The sequence below is a fragment of the Trichechus manatus genome, unplaced genomic scaffold (assembly GCF_000243295.1).
Source record: "Trichechus manatus latirostris isolate Lorelei unplaced genomic scaffold, TriManLat1.0 scaffold00220, whole genome shotgun sequence".
NCBI lineage: Eukaryota > Metazoa > Chordata > Mammalia > Sirenia > Trichechidae > Trichechus > Trichechus manatus.
The window spans coordinates 1,721,452-1,741,751 of NW_004444156.1; the positions used below are offsets into that span (position 1 = coordinate 1,721,452).

Sequence of the window (20,300 nt, forward strand, 5' to 3'; positions counted from 1 at the left end):
GAGTGTCTCGGAGTTACTCCGTGTAAGGCAACCTAGCTGTGGGCTATTAGGACAACACCAGATTTGATCCCTTATTACAGCTTCAGGGGAATCTGGCCCTATCTCCGGAAAACCTTCAGTGAAGAAAGGGACTTAGAATGCTATACAGTGCCAAACACTTCAATATACAGGCAAGAAATGTATATGTACACATATTAGATTTAAGGCATAGGAAACCACATTACGTCTTTCAATTTTTTTGAATTTCAAGGTTCAAAAATAACCCCTTGCTTTAACCATCCAAACTATACTAGAAAAAAACCTAGCTTTATAGGCAAAACTATTTTTTAAAAGTGTGGCATCCTAAGTTGTATGCTATTAAGGTTTTTTTCTTTTACTTGATAGAGAGTCCCTTTTTCTGAGTGGTGTGTGGGGGACAATTTTATAACACGCTGTATTTCAAGTCGGCTTCTATTAGTGAGCTTTCGCCTCGCCCTCATCGCTAGCTTACCTCTTCCATCTTTATCCTCCTCTCTTTTTCCAACTTCTCGCACATCCTCTTTCCTTCCCTGGCGGCTTCTCAGGTCTGCAGAGCGCCGGTAACGGCTCGCGTGGGCTCCGCCCCGCCCCCGGAGGCTCCGCCCCGCCTACAGGAGGCTCCGCCCCGCCCACAGGAGGCTCCGCCCCGCCCACAGGAGGCCCCACCCCATCCACTGGGGGCTCCACCCTGCGCTTCCCGCCCCCGACGGCTCTGGAGGCTCCGCCTCGTCCACCGGAGGCTCCGCCCCATCCACTGGGGCTCCACCCCGCGGCGCCCCGCCCCCTATGGCTCCGCCCCGCCCCCGACGGCTCCGCCCCTCCCCGCGCCTGAGGCTCCGCCCCGTCCACCGGAGGCTCCGCCCCACCTCACTGCCGTTTCCAGGGCACCCCACAGACTCGCCGCCTTCGTGAGTCGACGTCACACGCCGGCGCCAGTGCCGTGCTGACCGCTCTCCCGCCTCTCCTCTCCCGGCTTCTGGTGCGCTGGCGTGCGGAGTCGTCAGCTCGGAGTCGCGAGCACTTTCCCCGCGTCGGTCCACCGCATAGCCGGGATTGTAGAGCCGGGGTTGCGGGGCTGGAGGACGCCGCAGGCAGGTAGCCTCCTTGGCTCAAATGCTGCCCTCCCTCCCACCCCGCCGAGGCCGCTAGCAACCACGTCTGTGAAGTTGGAGTTGCGGTGACGGAGTCACTCCCCCCGCAGCCGTCTTCTGTTTCCAAGGGGCTCAGAAAGCAGTTTGTTTTATCGGGATAGTCTGGAGCTGCCTCACAGGGCGTTGCCCGAGGCAGGACGTTGTCAAGCCCGAGTGTCAGCCAACGGCTGATGTCAGGTGTGGGAGTCTCCCAGTCCCCCTTTTCTGGGCTGTGAGCTGCTGCTGGGTAGACCTCTTTCAAGGTGTCATTTTCGAAATGCGGGATGATGCCTCTGTCTTATTAAGTCGTATGGGAAGACTGCCACACCTAGAGCAATGCTGATCGATCATCACCGTTATTCCTGCTAAAGCCCTGTGTCATTGAGGTGAGTTGCACTTGGGGGGAAGCAGTGGCATGCAGAATAGTGAAATCATATTGGAAATGAGAAGAAAGACCGTGTTGATATAGAAATCGAACGAGTTCTCACCTTAAGTGTTTGCATGGGAAATACCTTCGTCTCATTACAATTCTCTAAGGAATAGTATGCATTACGAAGCCATCATCTGACATTATTTTAAAAGCTATATTGATAATGGAGTTATAATAATAGAAGTTTTGGTATGGATAAGGGATCATTTAAATTGCTTAAATGTTGGTTGTCTCTCAAATTAGTTGTCTCTGATTTTAATTAGGAGGGGGAAAAGTGAGGTAGCAAGTAACTGGTGGCTCTAAAATCTTAAATTTCAGTTTTAATGATTTTACACAATTTCTGAGTATAAGGCATTAAAAGTTATACTACTTTCAGAATTCTTCATAGCTCATTATTTCTTTTTGCTTATAGGCCTGTTTCTTATTCTCTAATGTAAGATCTGTCTCAAGAAGAAGAATTTTTTGTTGCTTTGGTAAGTACCATTAGAAAGGTTTGTGAAGGATTAAAAGTAATATTCAGTATAAGCTAATATGGCCTTTTCTTGTCATGTAGAGATGATGGAAGGGAGCCAGATAGAGAAATAGTCCTTTGTTTCTAGTTTGGATTTGTCTGGTATTGAAGAGATCTAGGGATCTGTTTCATTTAAAATTGCCCATTGTCCTAGGTGAAAAGTAAGGACCCTGTTTTATGGGAAAACAGGTTTTTGTACCGTAAGAGTCACGGTTTGGAGTTTAGTAAAGTTCATGAAACTTGGCTTCAGGAGTTCTTTTGAGGTCAGGTTAATAATACATTGACATTCTATTCCAAGTAAATTTTAGTCTATCTCATCTTCTGTCTTATAATCTAAGTAGTGAACATGACACCTTCTCATGAATATACGTTTTTAATTTACATGTTGGTAGTTTCCACTACAGAAGCCGTTGTTGTCTGAATGAATTTAGAGAGAAGAAATAGTTTTAAAAAATTCTAATAGGAATCCCATTTTTACTTTCTACATTTTCCCGAAATGAGTAATGATTACACTTCAACGTAAAGAAAACAAATATCCTCACAGCTGGACCAGTAAGCAACATCCTGATAGACGGAGAAAAGATTGAAGTTGTCAAGGATTTCCTTTTACCTTGGATCCACAGTCAGTGCCCGTGGAAACAGCAGTCAAGACATCAGACGACATATTGCATTGGGCAAATCTGCTGCAAAAGACCTCTTTTAAGTGTTCAAAATCGAAGATGTCACTTTGAGGACTAAGATGTGCTTGACCCAAGCCATAATCACCTCATATGCATGTGAAAGTTGGACAATGAATAAGGAAGACTGAAGAAGAATTGATGCATTTGAATTATGGTGTTGGCGAAGAATATTGAATATACCGTGGACTGCCAGAAGAACGAACAAATCTGTCTCGGAAGAAGTACAGCCAGAATGATCCTTAGAAGCAAGGATGGTGAGACTTCGTCTCACATACTTTGCGCATGCTATCAGGAGGGACCAGTCCCTGGAGAAGGACATCATGCTTGTTAAAGTAGAGGGTCGGCGCAAAAGAGGAAGACCCTGAATGAAACAGATTGACACAGTGGCTGCAACAATGGGCTTAAACATAGCAATGATTGTGAGGATGGTGCAGGACCGGGCAGTGTTTCGTTCTGTTGTACGTGGGGTCACTGTGAGTCAGAACTGACGGGATGGCACCTAACAACAACGACAATGAGATACAGCAGCAAGAAGATAAATGTACACTCTACCGCGGTTTATAATAGTATTTATAGTTTGGAGAGAACTGTATGTATTGATTGTAGCTGCAGACAGTGCCATAAGGACTTCTTGACTCTCTTGATCTTCCTTTATCAGTGTTTTTTTTTTTTTCAGGATAACCTGTCCATCAAATATCTGAAACAGCTAATGAGGGCTTCATGCTATCAGCAAGTGTTTCAGATTTGTGGGGCTACAGTTTTTGATTTATGTACTCTGACATTTTTCATATCTGATGCACAAAATTTTTAGTATGTCAGACATTGCTTGCTTATGGCTTTAAAGAAATTCTTAGTAAAACGTGAGGAAAAATGTCTAATTTGACTAGGATATTTTTTCCAGAGCGTAGTTGACATACTTGAAAAGTAGAGCGATACCATGTAGAAAAGCCTTGAATGTCAAGGTGAGGAGTTTGGAAACAGAGAACTGTTCAAGGATTTTAACCAGACGAATTGATTTAGCTAGGGTTCTCTTACTGCTTTCTATCAGCATTTATTACTCTTTTTGACAGTTAATTTAATTTGTTGTTTTCAAGAGATAATATGTTCATATGGTCCAATATTGAGAAGGTACAGAAGATTGGAAAAAATCTTTCTCTCATCTGTTCAGTATCCTCCCCTGGAAGCAGTCAGTATTACCAGCTTATTGTGTATCCCTCCAGTGGTGTTATTTACATATACAAGGAATTGCATGTATGTGTTTGTATGTAAAAACAGGTTTTTATATAGTAAGTCACCAATAGGAGTTTAATAATGAGCAAACAGGTTTTTATATAGTAAGTCACCCATAGGAGTTTGATAACTACCCAGTTGTCGTCCAGTTGATTCCCACTCATAGAGACCCCGTGTGTATCCGGGTAGAACTGTGCTCCACGGGGCTTTTAGTGGCTGTTTTTTTGAAAATGAATATCAGGCCTTTCTTTGGAGTGTCTCTGGGTGGGCTTGAATCTCCAATCTTTCAATTAGCAACCATGTACATTAACCGTTTATGCCCCCTAGGGGCTCCCCTTAGTAGTGTACATACATATGCATACACACATGAATGTATATAAAAAATAAATATATATTTTTCCTTTTAATACATAAATGGTAGTATGCCATATTTATTATTCTGGTCCTTTTTTAAAAAAATCATCTTAACACCATATCTTAGAAATTAATCCATATCAATATACAAATTGCCTCTTTCTCTTTGTCTTATTTATGACATTTAAGTTTTGTCATTGCAGTGTTGCAGAGGATGGCCTTGTACATGAATCATTTTTGTACATTTGGAAGTATTTATTGGTTAAATTCTTAGAAATGGAATTGATGGATCTAAGTGTTTGTATGTTTTAATTTTGGTAGATGTTGCCAAATTATTTTCCTTAATACTTGTACAACATTGTATTTCCACCATATTCTGATCAGCGCCCATCCTACTCCAGTATGACCTCATGTTAACTAATTATATCTACAAAGACTGTTTTCAAATGAGGTCACATTCACAAGTACTGGGAGTTAGAACTTCAACATATCTTTCTAGGGGACGCAAGTCAGCCCATAAAAGTGCCCTACTGATTAGCTGCATATCTGAGTCGTTTGCATCTTTTTCTATTACGATTTTTCTTCTGGATTTTGGTGGTTTGTTCCTTTTTTTTTTTTTTTTTTTTTTTTAATATACCTTGTAACTTTTTATTGGATGCTGGACATTGTGAATTAAAATTCATGGAGGCTCAAACATGTATCTTCTAAAAATTGGTAAGTTTTGTTCCAGTAGGTTGTTGGAGTACCAGTGGATAACTTTGATCCTATCAACGGTTGGTTTTAGGCTTTGTTAGGGCCAGTCGGTCTCAATATTGCCTTGTGCATGTACAGTGTAGGAATGGGCCAGTTGACAGGAGTGGAATTTATATGTAGCATTTTGGACTCTTTCTATTCTGTTTCCTCTTCATCAGGATAGTGTCAACCCTGACCTCTGACCTCTCTCTCAGCCCAGTAAGACCACTGCTTTCTGCTTGAGCTCCGTTCTGCTGTGTTACAGTTTGGAAAATGTGTTAAGGAAAAAAGCTAGGGTGAATGTGGAAGTCAGCGTTTTCCCTATTTTCAATCATTGAAGCCCCTCAATTCCTGTTTTGTTTTGTTGTTTTCCAGCTCTTTTAATTGTTTTTGGAGGTGCGTTGGTCTGATATGAGCTACACCATCATGGTTGAAATGGAGAGTCCCACCGTTTATTATGTAGACTTTGACTTAATCTCCTAAGTTTTCTATAGAATTCCCATCTGAATTGGGCCTGGTATCCCCGGTCTAGAGGCTTGTCTAGTTTTCTAAGATGGGAGAGGGACAGTTGCCTGAGTAGGAGGGACGGATAAAGCAAACTGAGGGTTTAACTGCTTCTTACACAGACTTTCAACCAGTTCTCCTATTTTTAGCTGAAATATTATTTCCGCTTTCAGTGGCACCTACGCTACCAACTACTGAGCTATTCTGTGATGGATATTGACTTGTTTCTGGACTTTTTTCCCCCTGTTGCTGACTTAGGTTGCGGTTTCTCTAGTCTCCTGAGTCACCTGGTGCTTGTTCTTGTGTTTGCCAGCTTCTGAAATTTTGTTACTAGTGGCTCTCTTTAAAGTTATGTTGGATTTGGGGAGGGAGTGGAATTAAATGTGTGTGTTTCATCTGCGGTATTTAATTGTAAGTTGCAGGTTACTTTGTGAATTTTTAAAGAATTAGGCTAAAGAAATAAGTTATTGCTTCTTTTTATTTTTCTGATGGAAAGGCTTTGGTCATATTTCTGTTATTCCCACTTTCTGTGGCAATTGGAGAACTCTAAACAGTGTTGAAGTTTCTTATTTTCTGACCTCCTTGCTCTTATTTTCTTCTCTTTGAGCCATAGGCTATTAGAGTTAGTAGGGTTCTTCAGATAGCATTATGTTTAACTCTTTAGTGTTTTTAGAAGAAACTGAAGCCCAGAGACGTCAGGAGGTTTGCTTTTTGTCACACAGCTGGTCTTTTCTCTTGATTCTCAATCCATTGCTTTATTTGTTATGTTACATGACTCCTTGCAAAGCCCAAGTATCAAAACATCTTTGATTTTATGTTTGAATGTCTTCAACATCATGTATGTATTATAAAGATTAAATCGATATACTTCTTAGAGACTTTAAGAATCCTGTGGAGTGAGTCAAGTTGGTATTGTGATTTTCATTTGATGTTGGAAGCTGAAGCATAGAAAAGGCAAAAATTTATTTATAACTTGAGTTTATTACAATGATGTGATTCTTGTGTTCCTTCAGTTACATGTTAGAATGATTTTGGATATGTAAACCTATAGTACATTTTGCTGTTTTATTTTATCTGGTTTAAGAAAATCTTGTAAGATATAACTCAGTTGAGAAGTCTCACAACTAGGAAATAAATAGCTCTATTAAGTATGTTGTAAGACAATGAAAATAATCCATCTTTTCATGTTTTCCCTTTCACTTCCTCTGGCGTATATTGACTCTACGGAAAGCCACCTATCACATGTCTTTCATCGTTCAGAAGGGTGTCTGCAGTTGTAGCTGGATGGTATTTAGAGCCGTCTTTCTCAGCAATGCTCAGTGATGTGGTAGGCGCTAGAATGAATACCAGGGACTCTTGGAGCTTCCATCTTGTTGGTGTGGTTTCTAGAAAGGAATTGGCAACTAAATTTTGAGGCAGGGCCAAATTGACTAATTTTGTTTTTGTCTCTTGGCAAAAAGTCACTAAATAATGATGATTGTGAAGTAATCTCGTTATGGGTTATTATATAATGTAATTAAATTTATGAAATTTAGTTTTCTAAGATGACTTTTTCCTGATTTTTTTTTTCTGTGTAGCATAGTAATGTAATATACTGTAGTTTCATGTCCTGGAGAAATTAAATTCTGGCTGGTGCCCAGGTAGGCCGACAAAACTTGGACTTGAAAACGTGTTTGGAATGACTTTTCTCCTTTAACTCCTGCTGCTTATATTCTCTTAAAGTCACTGGAAGCATTCTCATTTCCTACAGAAATTTTGAAGTAGAAATTGGTTATAGTATTTTCCAAGGTGAGGAAAACTCTTCCCAAACATATTTCATAGGGCACCATTCTCTCAAGATCTCATCATCCCATCATCCCATCATCCCCTCAACCCAGGCTGGGTTTTGGCCTTCGTTCTTTCAGGCCCCGAATTTGAATTTTGTCATTTAGGAGATTAAATCCTTTTGTTAGAGGCAACGTCTTAATGCATTAAGTATTGATGGGTGAAATGAGAAGATAGATTTACCAGTTTACAATGAGAAATATGGTAAACTGTCACAGGAATTTTAATATAGTCTTCAGGACAAGCCCCTTTTCCCCTAGAAGAGAATCATACATTGGAAGCCAGCTCTCTGTGAATGTAAATAGAAAACAAGGGTTGGGTGAATGAGATGTTCATGAGTTTCAGGCTAGTGTAGTGAATCCATGGATCCCCACAGTAAGGGTGATCTTGCCAAGAGTCATGATTGGCCTTTGTGATCCTCCCTCCTTAATCTCCCTGCCTCTTTGTTTTTTTAGCTCTCATTACCTAGCCTGTTGTGCTCTGGCTTCGCTCCTGAAATCACTATTGCCAAAGAGACTTATTACCTTAATTATTTTGATACGGGAGAAGTCTAAGTCTGATACCAAAGGCAGAAATATAAAGAAAACGATGATAAATTTGTTCACATCAAAATAAACTTTTATATTTAAATAAAATTGAAAGGCAAATGGCATGTGTGGAAAAAATACAGTATTTTCAACAAATAAGGGCTAAGACCTTTGTTACATAAGGAGCTTTTACAAATTAATAAAAGAGAAGACTAGAAAATGGGCAAAGAATATGGATGAATTGTTCAAAAGAGAAGAAATACAGATGTTCAATAAATGTGAAAAAAAATTTCAAACTCACTGGAAATCAAAATAAATTGAGATCAAAATAAGACGTTTTCTCCCATGAAACACAGTGAATAACAAGAACAACAAGTAGTGACACAGAACTCATCATGTGCCAGCACCGTTCTTAGTACATTACTTAGATTAACTCACCCAATGTGCCATTGTTACCGTTATTTTACAGGTGAACAAAACCCCAAACCAAATCAAACCCATTGCAGTCAAGTCGATTCTGACAAAGTGAGGCAGAAAATGATGAGTAACATGCCCAAGATCATGTAACAAATATGTGATGAAGCCAGGATTTAAACCCAGGGTCTTTGACCCTGAAGTTTCAGTTCTCTTTAACTCCTACCCTTTATTACCTCTCAGAGATTGTAATGAAGTATAACCAGTGTTAATAAGGGCCCCTAGAAGCAGGCCCTTGTTATGCTGCTGGTAAGAATATAGACATTTCTATTGGACAGTTAAACAGTATGTTTGAAAAGCTTTAACGTGCATGTCTTCTGAACTTGGAATTAATCCTAAGGAAATCCTTATAATATAAGTACATAAAAAAATATATGTACAGAAATTTTTTTCTGAAGTTGTTTTATAATAGCAAACATTGTAAGCAATTTGAATATCTAATAGAGGATTATTTAAAGAAGTTTGGGAAATAGTGTCTTATTAAGCTTGCATTCTTATGGGAGATAGTAAATACTAGCTACTAATTAATTCATGTGAGAAAAAGTTCGCTTCTTTCTATGTATTCATTGAGTACACAGTATTTGGCTTTCCAAAGCATTCTTATAAAACTGAGTTGTTACCCTGTTTGGTTTCCTTTTTTAAGCGTTAACTAAGTTACATGAGTAAAATTGAGATAAAGCTTAACTTTTAGTAAAGATTTAAATATCCTTTTAAAAAATTTTTAAAGTTAGCAAATCACTTAGGAATTAGAATTAAACATGCTCTTCTGTTATAGCATTCTAATAAAAGACACACTTTATTTAATTGTTATCTTTTTGTATCCAGCACATCTGTAAGGATGCCTTAGAGTAAGAACCATGGAGAAGTATGTCAGAATACAGAAGATTGGAGAAGGTTCCTTTGGAAAAGCCATTCTTGTTAAGTCTAAAGAAGATGGTAGACAATATGTTATCAAGGAAATTAACATCTCAAGAGTAAGTTTTCATTTTTTTTTTTGGATATGCTTTCTCTCTTCTGTGATTTTTTTTCCCTTATCATCATACTGAGCTGTTTTGATTCATATTTTTCTTTTGATTATGCAAGCAATAGATAGTCTGGTTACAATTAGAGCTCACTGTAAAAAAAAAAAAATTACAGCTATGTGTAACCTAAAGTGAAAGATCACCATAATCCCAGAGAGAACACTAATTTCAGATTAGTCTGTATATCCTTTCAGATTTTTTCTATGATGTGTGCTTGTGTACCTGGGTTTGCAAAAATATAATACCTACTGTTATATAACTTAATCTAGTTTGGACATCTTAAAATGTTTATATTTGTAGACTCAATTCATTCTTTCCAACTTCTTGTTTCATTTTGTTGTTTGGGTTCTGCTTGTTTACGTAACCACTCCCTTGTTGATGGAGTTTAAGTTGTTTGTTGATTGCTTCGTTTAATCTTTTTCCTCCCATTTAAGATGTCCAGTAGAGAAAGGGACGAATCCAGGAGAGAAGTTGCAGTGTTGGCAAACATGAAGCATCCAAATGTTGTCCAGTATAGAGAATCATTTGAAGGTCAGATAAATTTTTTATTCATTTATTTTTTTATTGTACTTTAGGTGAAAGTTTACAGAGCAAATTAATTTCTCATTAAACAGTTAATCCACATATTGTTTTGTGACATTGGTTCCCAACCCTACAGCATTATCAACACTCTCCCCTTCTCGACCTTGGGTTCCCAATTACCAGCTTTCCTGTCCCCTTCTACCTTCTTGTCCTTGCCCCTGGGCTGGTGTGCCCATTTAGTCTCATATACATGGTTGAGCTGCATGTATTATTGTTTCTTTTATGGACCTGTCTAATCTTTGGTGGAAGGGCGAACCTCAGGAGTGACTTCAGTACTGAGTTAAAAGTGTGTCCGGGAGCCTTACTCTGGGAAGGTCAGATAAATTTTGCAAGAGTTCAGAAGAAGTCTTAAGCTCTTAAGCCATATGATATGAATATATTCTCAGGAAGAAAAGAATATCACTTTTGCTTCAATATCATATGCTATGGGTATCAGCTTGATTCTAGGATAATACTGGCACCACTCTGCCCCAGTGTAGTTTATCACCAGCTCACTGGCACTGTGCTTGCTTAAAAAGAAGCCTTGTGGGAAGTAAAAGCACTGGGGACAAAGCAAGAAAAGCAGTTTACATCTTTTTAAACTCCAAGTGCTGTCAGACTGAGAAAATGTTCTGACCTTCAGAAAGTATCCTGCCCATTACGTGCCCCTGTACCTCCTTATTGTATTGTGAGGTGTACTGAAAATGTTCTCAAGTTCTGGAGATGCTTTAAGTGCTTTCTTTGGATATATCTACCATTGTATTTGGTAACGTAGGGACTAAGATGAGCCAAGCTTCTCTAAAGCAGGTCAGAGTGGTTTATTGAGGTCTTATCCAAATATCAACCCAATAATTATCATAAATCTCTATAACTTACAAAGCAGAAAGGTCATCTAGACTGAAAGTAGGAGATAGTTTAAATGACTGTTTCAGGGTCACATCGCAGATCAGTTTCCGAGCCTGAATTAGAGCTAGAGTGTCTTTGTTCCCAGATGAATTCAGTGTCTGCTAAAGTAGAATACACTTACACCCCCCGCCCCCCACACACACATATTTAAGGAATTACGTTATAAGGTACTCAGTGTATTTTTATGTTGGCAGTGAAATGAGGATTTATACCTCATCTAATAGAGTACAATTCTAAATAACTCTCCCACCCCAGGACTTTGAATTCCCTTTATTTATCTCTCCCCTAGTATCTATTCCTTAGTTTCTTTTTGTTTCCATCACCAAGGTTTTAATACATCAGGTTAAAAGGTTTTGGATGCATGTTGACCAATATCCCAACAGATTTGAATTTGTGTTCAATGCTGTACTTAAAACTGAACGTAGAAATGTCTGAATGATTCAAAAGAGGTGGCACGTTCTTTTAATAAAGGTTTATTATTACTGCTACTTAATTTTAAAGAAATATATGATAAACGTAGGAAGTACCAAAACAAACAAACCTGTTGCCATGGAGTCGATTCGGACTCACAGTGACCCCATAGGACAGAGGAGAACTGCCCCATAGCGTTTCCAAGGAGCGGCTGGTGGATTTGAACTGCTGACCTTTTTGATTAGCAGCTGTAGCACGCCATAGCTCTTAACCACTGTGCCACCAGCTCCATGGAAAATGCAGACATCATGAGCTAAAAGTTCAGTTTCCTGTTCCCTCCTATTGCACCTTCGTTCGCACTCCCTAGGGAGAAGCATTGTTAACGATTTGACGTTTATCTGTTACTGTATATTCTATGCCTTTCTACAAGGAACATATACATGTAACTTTTTAAATTTAAAAGCAGGTGGGATCACTCACGTATTTTTACATTTTGTTCTTTTCACTTCTCGCTTACGTCTCATGGACAGCTTTCTGTGTCTTACGTATTACGCACGTCATTTTTTACGACAGTTTTGTAGCTGCAGCGTATCTCATAGTATGCGTTGGATGGCTTTGTCACAGTTTGTTGACAGCCAGTTTTCTGTTGTGGACGCTTAGGTTGTTTTTAGTTTTCCGCTGTTACAGATAATGTTTTACCCTATGTCCGCATACAGGTGTCTGTGTATTTCAGCAGTATCTCCACAGGAGTGGAATCGTTAGGTTAAAGGGAATGAGAGTTCCTACGTCCCACAAGCTTCCAACGCTGCCTTATAAATACGTTCTCAAATTTCTTAGTGTAACTTTATTTAGTGATTCTGTATCTTTGGTCTAGTCCCTATTTGTGCCTTACCTGATGAATCTTCTCATTTTATTCCATGTAGCCCTTTGGATTTCTTTTCAGTTTCCCATGGACCTTCTGGGAACTCGAAAACACAAATAACTTAATTACTCCCTGGAATGATCAAAAACAATTTACATATGTAAAATTTTTATATCTGTCAATTTTTAAAAATAAGTGCATTGGTTTAAAAAAAATCAACTTTGACTCTCTTTTCAATGTCTTCCATGAAAGATGAGGAAATTAGTTCCAGTTCCTCCTCGCTGAGTTTTGTTAACCGGCACATCTATGTAGAAATGACGTTTATTTCTTTATTTTATTCTGAAGCCATAAATTCCGCAGTTGTTTAGCCCTGGTTCTCTGTGTTTTTGTTGTTGTTGTTAGCTGCCCTTGAGCCAGTTTCTGACTCTCAGCGGCCCCGTGTGACAGAGTAGAACAGCCCACAGGGTTTTCTTGAGTGTAATCTTTTTTTTATAATTTTATTGTGCTTTAGGTGAAAGTTTACAGCGCAAGTTAGTTCCTTATTCAAAAATTTATGTACAACATTTTTTGTGACATTGGTTGCGATCCCTGCAATGTCAGAGCACTCTCCCCATTTCTACCCTGGGTTCCCTGTGTCCATTCGTCCAGTTTTCCTGTCCCTTCCTGCTTTTTCATCTTGCTTTTGGGCAGGAGTTGCCTGTTTGGTCCTGTAGATTTGATTGAACTAAGAAGCATGTTCCTCACCTGTGTTATTGTTGGTTTTATAGGCCTGTCTAATCTTTGTCTGAAAAGTGTGGATCGGGAGTGACTTCAGTTCTGAGTAGCAGGGTGTCTGGGGGGCCATAGTCTTGGGGATTCCTCCAGTCTCTGTCAGACCAGTAAGTCTGGTCTTTCTTTTTGTGAATTTGCATTTTGTTCTACATTTTTCTCCCACTCTATCTGGGACTCTCTGTTGAGAGCCCTGGCAGAGTGGTCAATGGTGGTAGCCAGGCAACATCTAGTTCTTCTGGGCTCAGGCTGATGGAGGCTGTGATTCATGTTGCCCTTTAGTTCTTTGGGCTGATGTTTTCCTTTTATCTTTGATTTTCTTCATTCTCCTCTGCTTGGGTGTAATCTTTATGCGAGCAGATCCAGATCTTTCTCCTGCAGAGGGCTGGGTGTGTTTGGAGCGCTAACCTTTTGTTGAGTAGCCAAGCACTTAACTGACGTGTTACCAGGGCCCCTTGGTTCTGTATTTAAACAAATTTAATTCCTACTGTTAGTTCTTTTTTACCTTATAGTCCCCATTCCTGAGTTATCTGAATTGATCTCTTGGTTGACTGTATTTTATCAGTTTTTTTTAATCATAAAGAGCTTATGTGTGCTATATTATCTCTCAATCAATAATGTTTGCATTTCTGAGAGTATTTAACTGATTCTTGTATATATAAATAAGTATCTTTGATAATCAGTTTCCCCTTAGGAGCCCATTTTGTCTTCTGGCACTGAATGTTTCTGTGGAAAACTTTTTGAGTCCAGTATGATGCTTTTCCCATTCTTGAAGGTGATTATTTGCTTTCTCTCTCCTTGATGCCAAAGGACTCTTTCTTCAGGGCTGAAATTTACCAGAATATGACTTAGTATTAATAATTCTGAATCTGTTTCTCTTGGAACATTTTATATTCTATCTGCAGATTCTGATTTTTCTCTGTTGCAGGAAAGTTTTCATTTTATTCTAATTTTTCAATCCATTTATACCTTAATGTAAAGCAAAGTATTTCAAAAATTATTTGCCAGAGAGTTGTCTTACCTTATAAATTAATTCTCCCTTATAAGGTGTCTTATATTACAGGGTTTGCACTCAAAATTTTTCTAATACATTAAATAACAAAATGTTCTTGGGGAGAAGACTTCAATGAGTGTTACTTTTGGATCCTTATAGAGTCAGTTTTAAAGAAGGGCATCAAAGAAATTGGATATTGATGTCATAGTTGTATATATTAGAGGCCATTCTAAGTAAGCCTCCTAAAAGTCCCTGAAAAGGCAGTATGATTAGGTTTTAACAATCATACAGATAAGCTTATATGATGATTTTTTAAAAGTCCCAATATTATGCATGTGGGGGTTTGTGGCATGGGAAAAAATTCCAGTTACAGGATAGATTGAAAAATATACTCAGATAATTTAAAAGGAAATGAAGATCAAGTATAGTGGAAAACTGATGAATCAATAAATGACATTTATATTGAAGATACAGGTGGAGAGTTTAGATCAAATTGTGTCATAACACATGAGAGTGGGAGAAAATAATATTCCCAAATATATACGTATGTATATATGTGATTAAAAATGTAAATATGTAATTAAATTATAATTCTGAGTATTAGAATTAGATACTTGTCTATTTCACCTATGTAAGTTAAAGTAGGCAAATCCTTTTTACCTTGTTGGGAAAATATTTGGGCATGTGTATATATGTGGTATGTATTTTTATTTTCTCTGTTCCCAGTCTTTAATTTCATCTTGTCTCTAATTACTTTCATTTTTTTGTCTGTATTTTCCTACATTCTGTTTTTTTTTTTTTCCTCTTAAGTTTGAGTTTTATTTCTTACTGTTTCTAAAGTGATTTTGCATCTTTAATGGAAGCTTTACCATTTCATTGGAGCCCTGGTGGCACAGTGGTTAAGAGCTCGGCTGCTAACCAGAATGTCAGCAGTTCAAATCCACCAGCTGCTCCTTGGAAGCCCTATGGGGCAGTTCTGCTCTGTCCTACAGGGTCCCTGTGAGTTGGAATTGACTCGACGGCAGCACGCTTGGTTTTTTCTGGTACCATCTTATTGGCATTCTGTTTGTTCCCATTGTTGTCAAAATCTAACTTCTCTATCTACCTGAAGAAAGCTTTTCTTTGAGGCTAAGTTCAGATTGCTTTTGGCTGTAGGTAACAAAATCTTCTCAGTATTAAGTGAGGTATTTATTTCACCTAACAAGAATGCTAAGAGCAGGCAGCCCTCTAACAGTTCAGGACATATGGGATAGCGCAGCAGTGTTAAGATCCAGGCTCTTTCTGTCTCTGCTCTGCCATCCTTAGTGTGCTTTTCATCCTCGTGCTTTTCCCCTTATCCCAGGATGGCTCTCAGATGTCTGCAGAGAGAAGGGGGAAGTGGTGGCACCAGCAGCTCTTCTCTGGAATCTGTCCCTTTAGTCAAAAAAGCAAATGCTTTCTTAGAAGCCCTCTTCAGATTTCTTCTACGTCTCACTGGCCAAAACAGGGCAGATGACCAGCTCTAAGTGTAGGAGAGACTGGGAAGTAGAAGATCTGGCCTTTCTTCGTTTTCTAGAATGAGAGATGGTAAAGGGAGGAGAGAGTTGGGAGTGGCTGTTCAGTTAGCCACCGGCAGTTGACGCACGGCCGCGTGAGCGTATGCCACGTGGTCAGTACTGTTGTCTGTTAAACGCTTGATCATTCTCTGACGTGCATTGAGGCTTTGTCTCTTGGCTTACAGTCTTTTTACCCCAACCTCTAGCAGTTTCTAGGTTGTTGTTGGTGGTTTTTGTTTTTTTTTTTTGGAGAGTCTTTCTGCATTAGAGTGTGGGCCCTTTGGTGATAGTATGACATCTTAGATTTCTGTGTCTCTAACGTCTTGTGCAGAGTGTCTGGCACGTAGTTGGCAGTCTAGTGTTTATATGAGTGAAGGGATGCAAAAGAGATGACTGCTTCCCTCGTGGAGAAAAGACTTTTCTGTTAACTTTGTATTTTAAGTAAGAGTTTATCCCAAAGGGTAAATGTTTTTTGTTTCCCGAGAAAACATCATAGAGTTCAGGTACTAAAACTCAAACATTTTACTTCTAGGATTGCTTCTTCTTCCCTTTTTCAGGCCCTGTTTAATCTCCGTCTCTCAGTCTGTCACACACATACACTTTCAGTTTTGTTTTTGTCTCTTGATAGTTTTGTTTTTCTTTTGATACGTGCCATAGTACAAAATTCTGAAGTGGGAAAGCAATGAACAGTGAACAGTTTGCCTGTTATTCCTGTCTTCGAGCCCCCATTTTCCTTTCCTGCAGGAACACTGTGACCACTATCCTGTGTTTTCTTCTGGAAATAGTCTCAGCATTAAGCAGTGCACAAAAATGATAGCGTACTGTACGTGATTTCTGCTTTTTGCACTTTATACTGCATAAATGGTCGCATATGTATTTTTTATAAGTAGTGGGTTGTACTTTTTCTGCCATTGTGTGTTGTTTTTCTCATGTTGTGGTATATTTGGATGCTCTTTTCATAGCAGTCGTACGGAGTCATACAGATTCTTACTTAGTCTGACCATACAGGTTCCTAATCCATGGCGCATTAGAAGCAATATATCAAAAGGGGACAATGAGGAGTACAAATGACAAGACCGCTACCACAAGGTGCAGGAAATTTGTACTGCTGAAAATAAGGAAGGAAATAAAGGCCATGAGTACGGGTAGTAAAAGTGAGAATGGGAAAACTGGCCTTTTCACTGCCGTAGCCCTACAAGTAAGGATTGATTCAGCAGATGTCAGATGTGACATTGGCTACTTTTCCTTTCTTGAGGGGGTAGAGAGAGAAGTGTCCTAGTCCTGTCTACCCGTGGGAAGAGGTGTGGAAGTACTTTTCTCTGTGGACTGAAAGATAAAGGTGAACAGGGCAATGTCACATATTAATGGTTATTCACAGAGTATATACAGCTATAAAAAGGGAGTAAAATCAAAGAAAGCCCTAAGAGAGTAGAGAGCGTGTCTTATTCACTGTCGAATCCAGAGTTCATCACAACACCTATTATTGCACTTGTGTAGTAAGTAATTAAGTGGATAAAAAAAGCTGAAAATAACCCATCTCTGAAAAATCAGTAGGAAAACATGATTTTATACACGTCTTTTAAAGAAATGTATCTATCGAATGAAATCAGGTATATGTGTTTGCATTTCTGTAGTCCAGGGATGTTTTGGTCCGTGTGGACCACACGGCTCTTCAGTTGGATGGCGTATTCTTGCAGAAAAATCATCAGTGGTGTAGTTGCCTGCTAACCTAAGCCATGGTACACTCTGTATGACCAGTATATCTTGACTTTGTAACCTAATTCTTCTGAGTATGGTTTTATTTATGTGTTTGTTTAGTGACTACTTTTCAGTAGATGTTTGAGTACTTTTTATACATTTGTGAAAGTGGAATGTAATGTTTATATTTTGTAGAAAATGGCTCTCTGTACATAGTGATGGATTACTGTGAAGGAGGGGATCTGTTTAAACGAATAAATGCACAGAAAGGCATTTTGTTTCAAGAGGATCAAGTAAGTTATCTTGTAGATTGACTTATACTTTGTAATGATGCTGAGAAGGAGTTCAAAATGAAACTCATTCCAAGTTTATGTATGTTTTTATTTTTAGCCACGAATGCTAATTGTAATTACAAGGGCTTATCGGTATCATATCCAGTATTTTATTAGTCACTTAGCTTCCACCTTAGTTCAGTTTCCCATCTCATTTCCAGTCTGTAATAATTCTGTTATATGTGTCGTATGGGTTGTGTCTTATACGTTGTGTAAGGAGCCGTGATTGCACGGTGCTTAAGCACTCGGGTGCTAACTGAAAGGCCAGCGATTCAAACCTACCAGCTGCTCCTCGGGAGAAAGATGTGGCAGTTTGCTTACATAAAGCTTTTCAGCCTTGGAAACACTATGGGGCAGTTCTACTCTGTCCTACAGGGTCGTTATGAGTCAGAATTGACTCGAGGGACTGGGTTTGGAACAGGTTTTATATGTTGTGTGTATCTATATCTGTAGCCTAATTACCACTTTAACCCTTTGCTGTCGAGTCACTTTCGACTCATAGCCACCCTAGAGGGTTTCCAAGACTGTAAATCTTTACAGAAGCAGACTGCCACATCTTTCTCCTGCAGAGCAGCTGGTAGGTTGGAACTGCCGACCTTTTGGTTAGCAGCCAAGCATTTTAACCACTGCAGCACCGCTGCCAGACCATATCTTCCTAAAATGTGACTTTTGCCAGGTAACTCTAGCTCTAGAAGCCTTGTATTGGCAACTGCATTAAATTTAATCTTCTCTGTTTGATTTCAAGGACCTCTAAAATATGCCCGACCCTACCTAAGAAGCCTCACCTTTTTCTGTTATTCTCTAATGTGCACTCTCTTTGCCATTGATTCAGCAGATATTTATTGAGCATGTACTTTGTGGTAGACACTGGGCTGCATGTGTCCTTTGTAGATCTCGTTCTCTTTCTTGCATATTTATTCTAATGATTTATTTTATTTTGATAATGTGTTCCCCCTAACTCGATACTAATGTTCTGCCTTTTTTTGTTTGTTTAAAACACAGTGCAAGTCCCAGCCCCTCTTTAAATTTTCTGTATCTGGATCTTTTCCAGTCTTCTGGATCTTTTTTCCTTCTCCAAATTCCTGTTGTACTTGTCACTACCACTCATTCGTATTTTAATTGCCTTCTTTTACATAGAGAAATGCGGGGAGGGGAGGTACTGTGCTAGGACTGGTGGATTGGTTGTCTCCTTTAATTTTTATAATGCTGTATGTGGTGTAGTTCCTCTGTTTAATAGATAAATAATCTAAAAGAGGTCAAGTAACTTGCCGCAAATCACAAAGCGTTTGAACCTAGTTTTGTCTAACTACAAAGTTCGTAAAATTTTCTTTTTGCAAACATAAAATAATCAAAAAGTTCAGAAATGAAAATCTTCTTTCCCCACCAGCCCATCCCAACAAACTGTTTTAGTTCTGTGTATTCTTCCAGACTTGCTTTCACATGTACATATATAGAGTCTAGACACACACATTTAAAAATGGTGTAGTGTACATTTCATACTGTATCTTGCTTTTCTCACTTAAAAATATATCTTGACCTTCTTTACAGATCAATTATATTAGCTTTTTTTCAATTATTTTAGTTTTAATAGCTGCATTATATTGCACTGTAGCGAAAGCTATACTTTATTTTTTCCTGGTATCCTCATACCTCATCCCCTCCCCTCTATAGCAGCCAGACCCTTGTGTTTAATGAATATGAGTATGCGTTTTTGCAAAATGACTGTCTTCGTTTTGTATACTTTTAAATGTCTGCATGTTGTACTGTATTTCATTTTACTTTTCCTTAAGTACTGAGCTTCCTGATCCATCTTTTTGTTCTCTGTACATATGTTGCTTCTCACTGCTCTGTGATGCCCCATAGTTTTCATCCAAGCCTACGTTTATTGTTGCTACATCATGCACCCTTCGTAATTGTTCTGAATAATTTCACTTTAGAATTGTTTCCCCAACGAGGTTATAGTTTACTGTAGAGCAGAGACCACAGTTTTTAATTATGCTCCCTCAGGCTGTTTAGCAAAAGCTGAGTCTGTGGTAGGTACCATGTTGGCACAGCTTACCGGTTGCTTGATGATACCGGACAGACGAGAACTCTCAGGTTCCTGTCAGTAACCGGAAGATATGATGAAGCCAGGTCTTGAGTTATGTTTTAATTAAGTACTCCCTAGTGTAAATTCATAGTTCTCAAGCTTTGCTTACCTCATGTTTCCATAGTTAAGCCCATTGGAAAATACACAGCACTTGGAGTAAGAAGACTTGGGTTGAGTCCTTGTTCTGCTACTTATGAGCTTAGTGATTGTTAACACGCTACTTAACTGTTCTGAAACTATTTCCTTGTTCATTGATAGGGATGTACCTACCGTGTGGCCTGCTTCACTGTCGTGGTGAAGGTCAAATAGTAATGTATGTTAGTGCCTGAAGTGCTGTGTTTATTAGTACCTTATCATTGCTTGTATTTATTTTCCCTTCATTTGCTATTAGATGTTGTGACCTTCTGCTATAAAGTACATGATATTGGTTCTACTGTAGGACAGAGTATCTTAGTGTATAGTGATGTATGTGTGTGTGTGCGTACATGTACGTGTATGTATCTTGTCATCTTAGAAATTGTAATGGCGATCTATATCATAATTTTATCCATCTCTGAGATTATCCATACTTAACTATAAAAATTTGGTCTTTCTTTTAAGTTAACAGCATTTTTCTTACTGTTTTCAAAAACAGGTTTTGTTCGCACAGATAAGGACCTTTATTTTAGTCTGCTTGAAATGAGACAAAGCCTTTTTTTTTTTTTTTTT

The 20,300-nt window shown here is 38.8% G+C and overlaps 1 protein-coding gene across 6 annotated transcripts in view; it reads left to right on the top strand.

The window, feature by feature from the left end:
- Positions 1-1,076: 1,076 nt before the first annotated feature.
- Positions 1,077-20,300, top strand: part of NEK1 (NIMA related kinase 1) — a 170,868-nt gene continuing 151,644 nt past the window's right edge. For 4 of the 6 annotated variants that reach the window (XM_023742846.1, XM_023742844.1, XM_023742845.1 and 1 more), the window contains exons 1-5: positions 1,077-1,534; positions 1,991-2,051; positions 9,240-9,388; positions 9,871-9,967; positions 17,367-17,464. In XM_023742846.1, the coding sequence (XP_023598614.1) occupies positions 9,272-9,388; positions 9,871-9,967; positions 17,367-17,464 (312 nt within the window). In that variant the 5' untranslated portion in view covers positions 1,077-1,534; positions 1,991-2,051; positions 9,240-9,271. Of the gene's footprint in view, positions 1,535-1,990; positions 2,052-9,239; positions 9,389-9,870; positions 9,968-17,366; positions 17,465-20,300 lie in introns of those variants that run through there. The other 2 variants (XM_023742843.1, XM_023742847.1) reach the window with 2 other exon arrangements.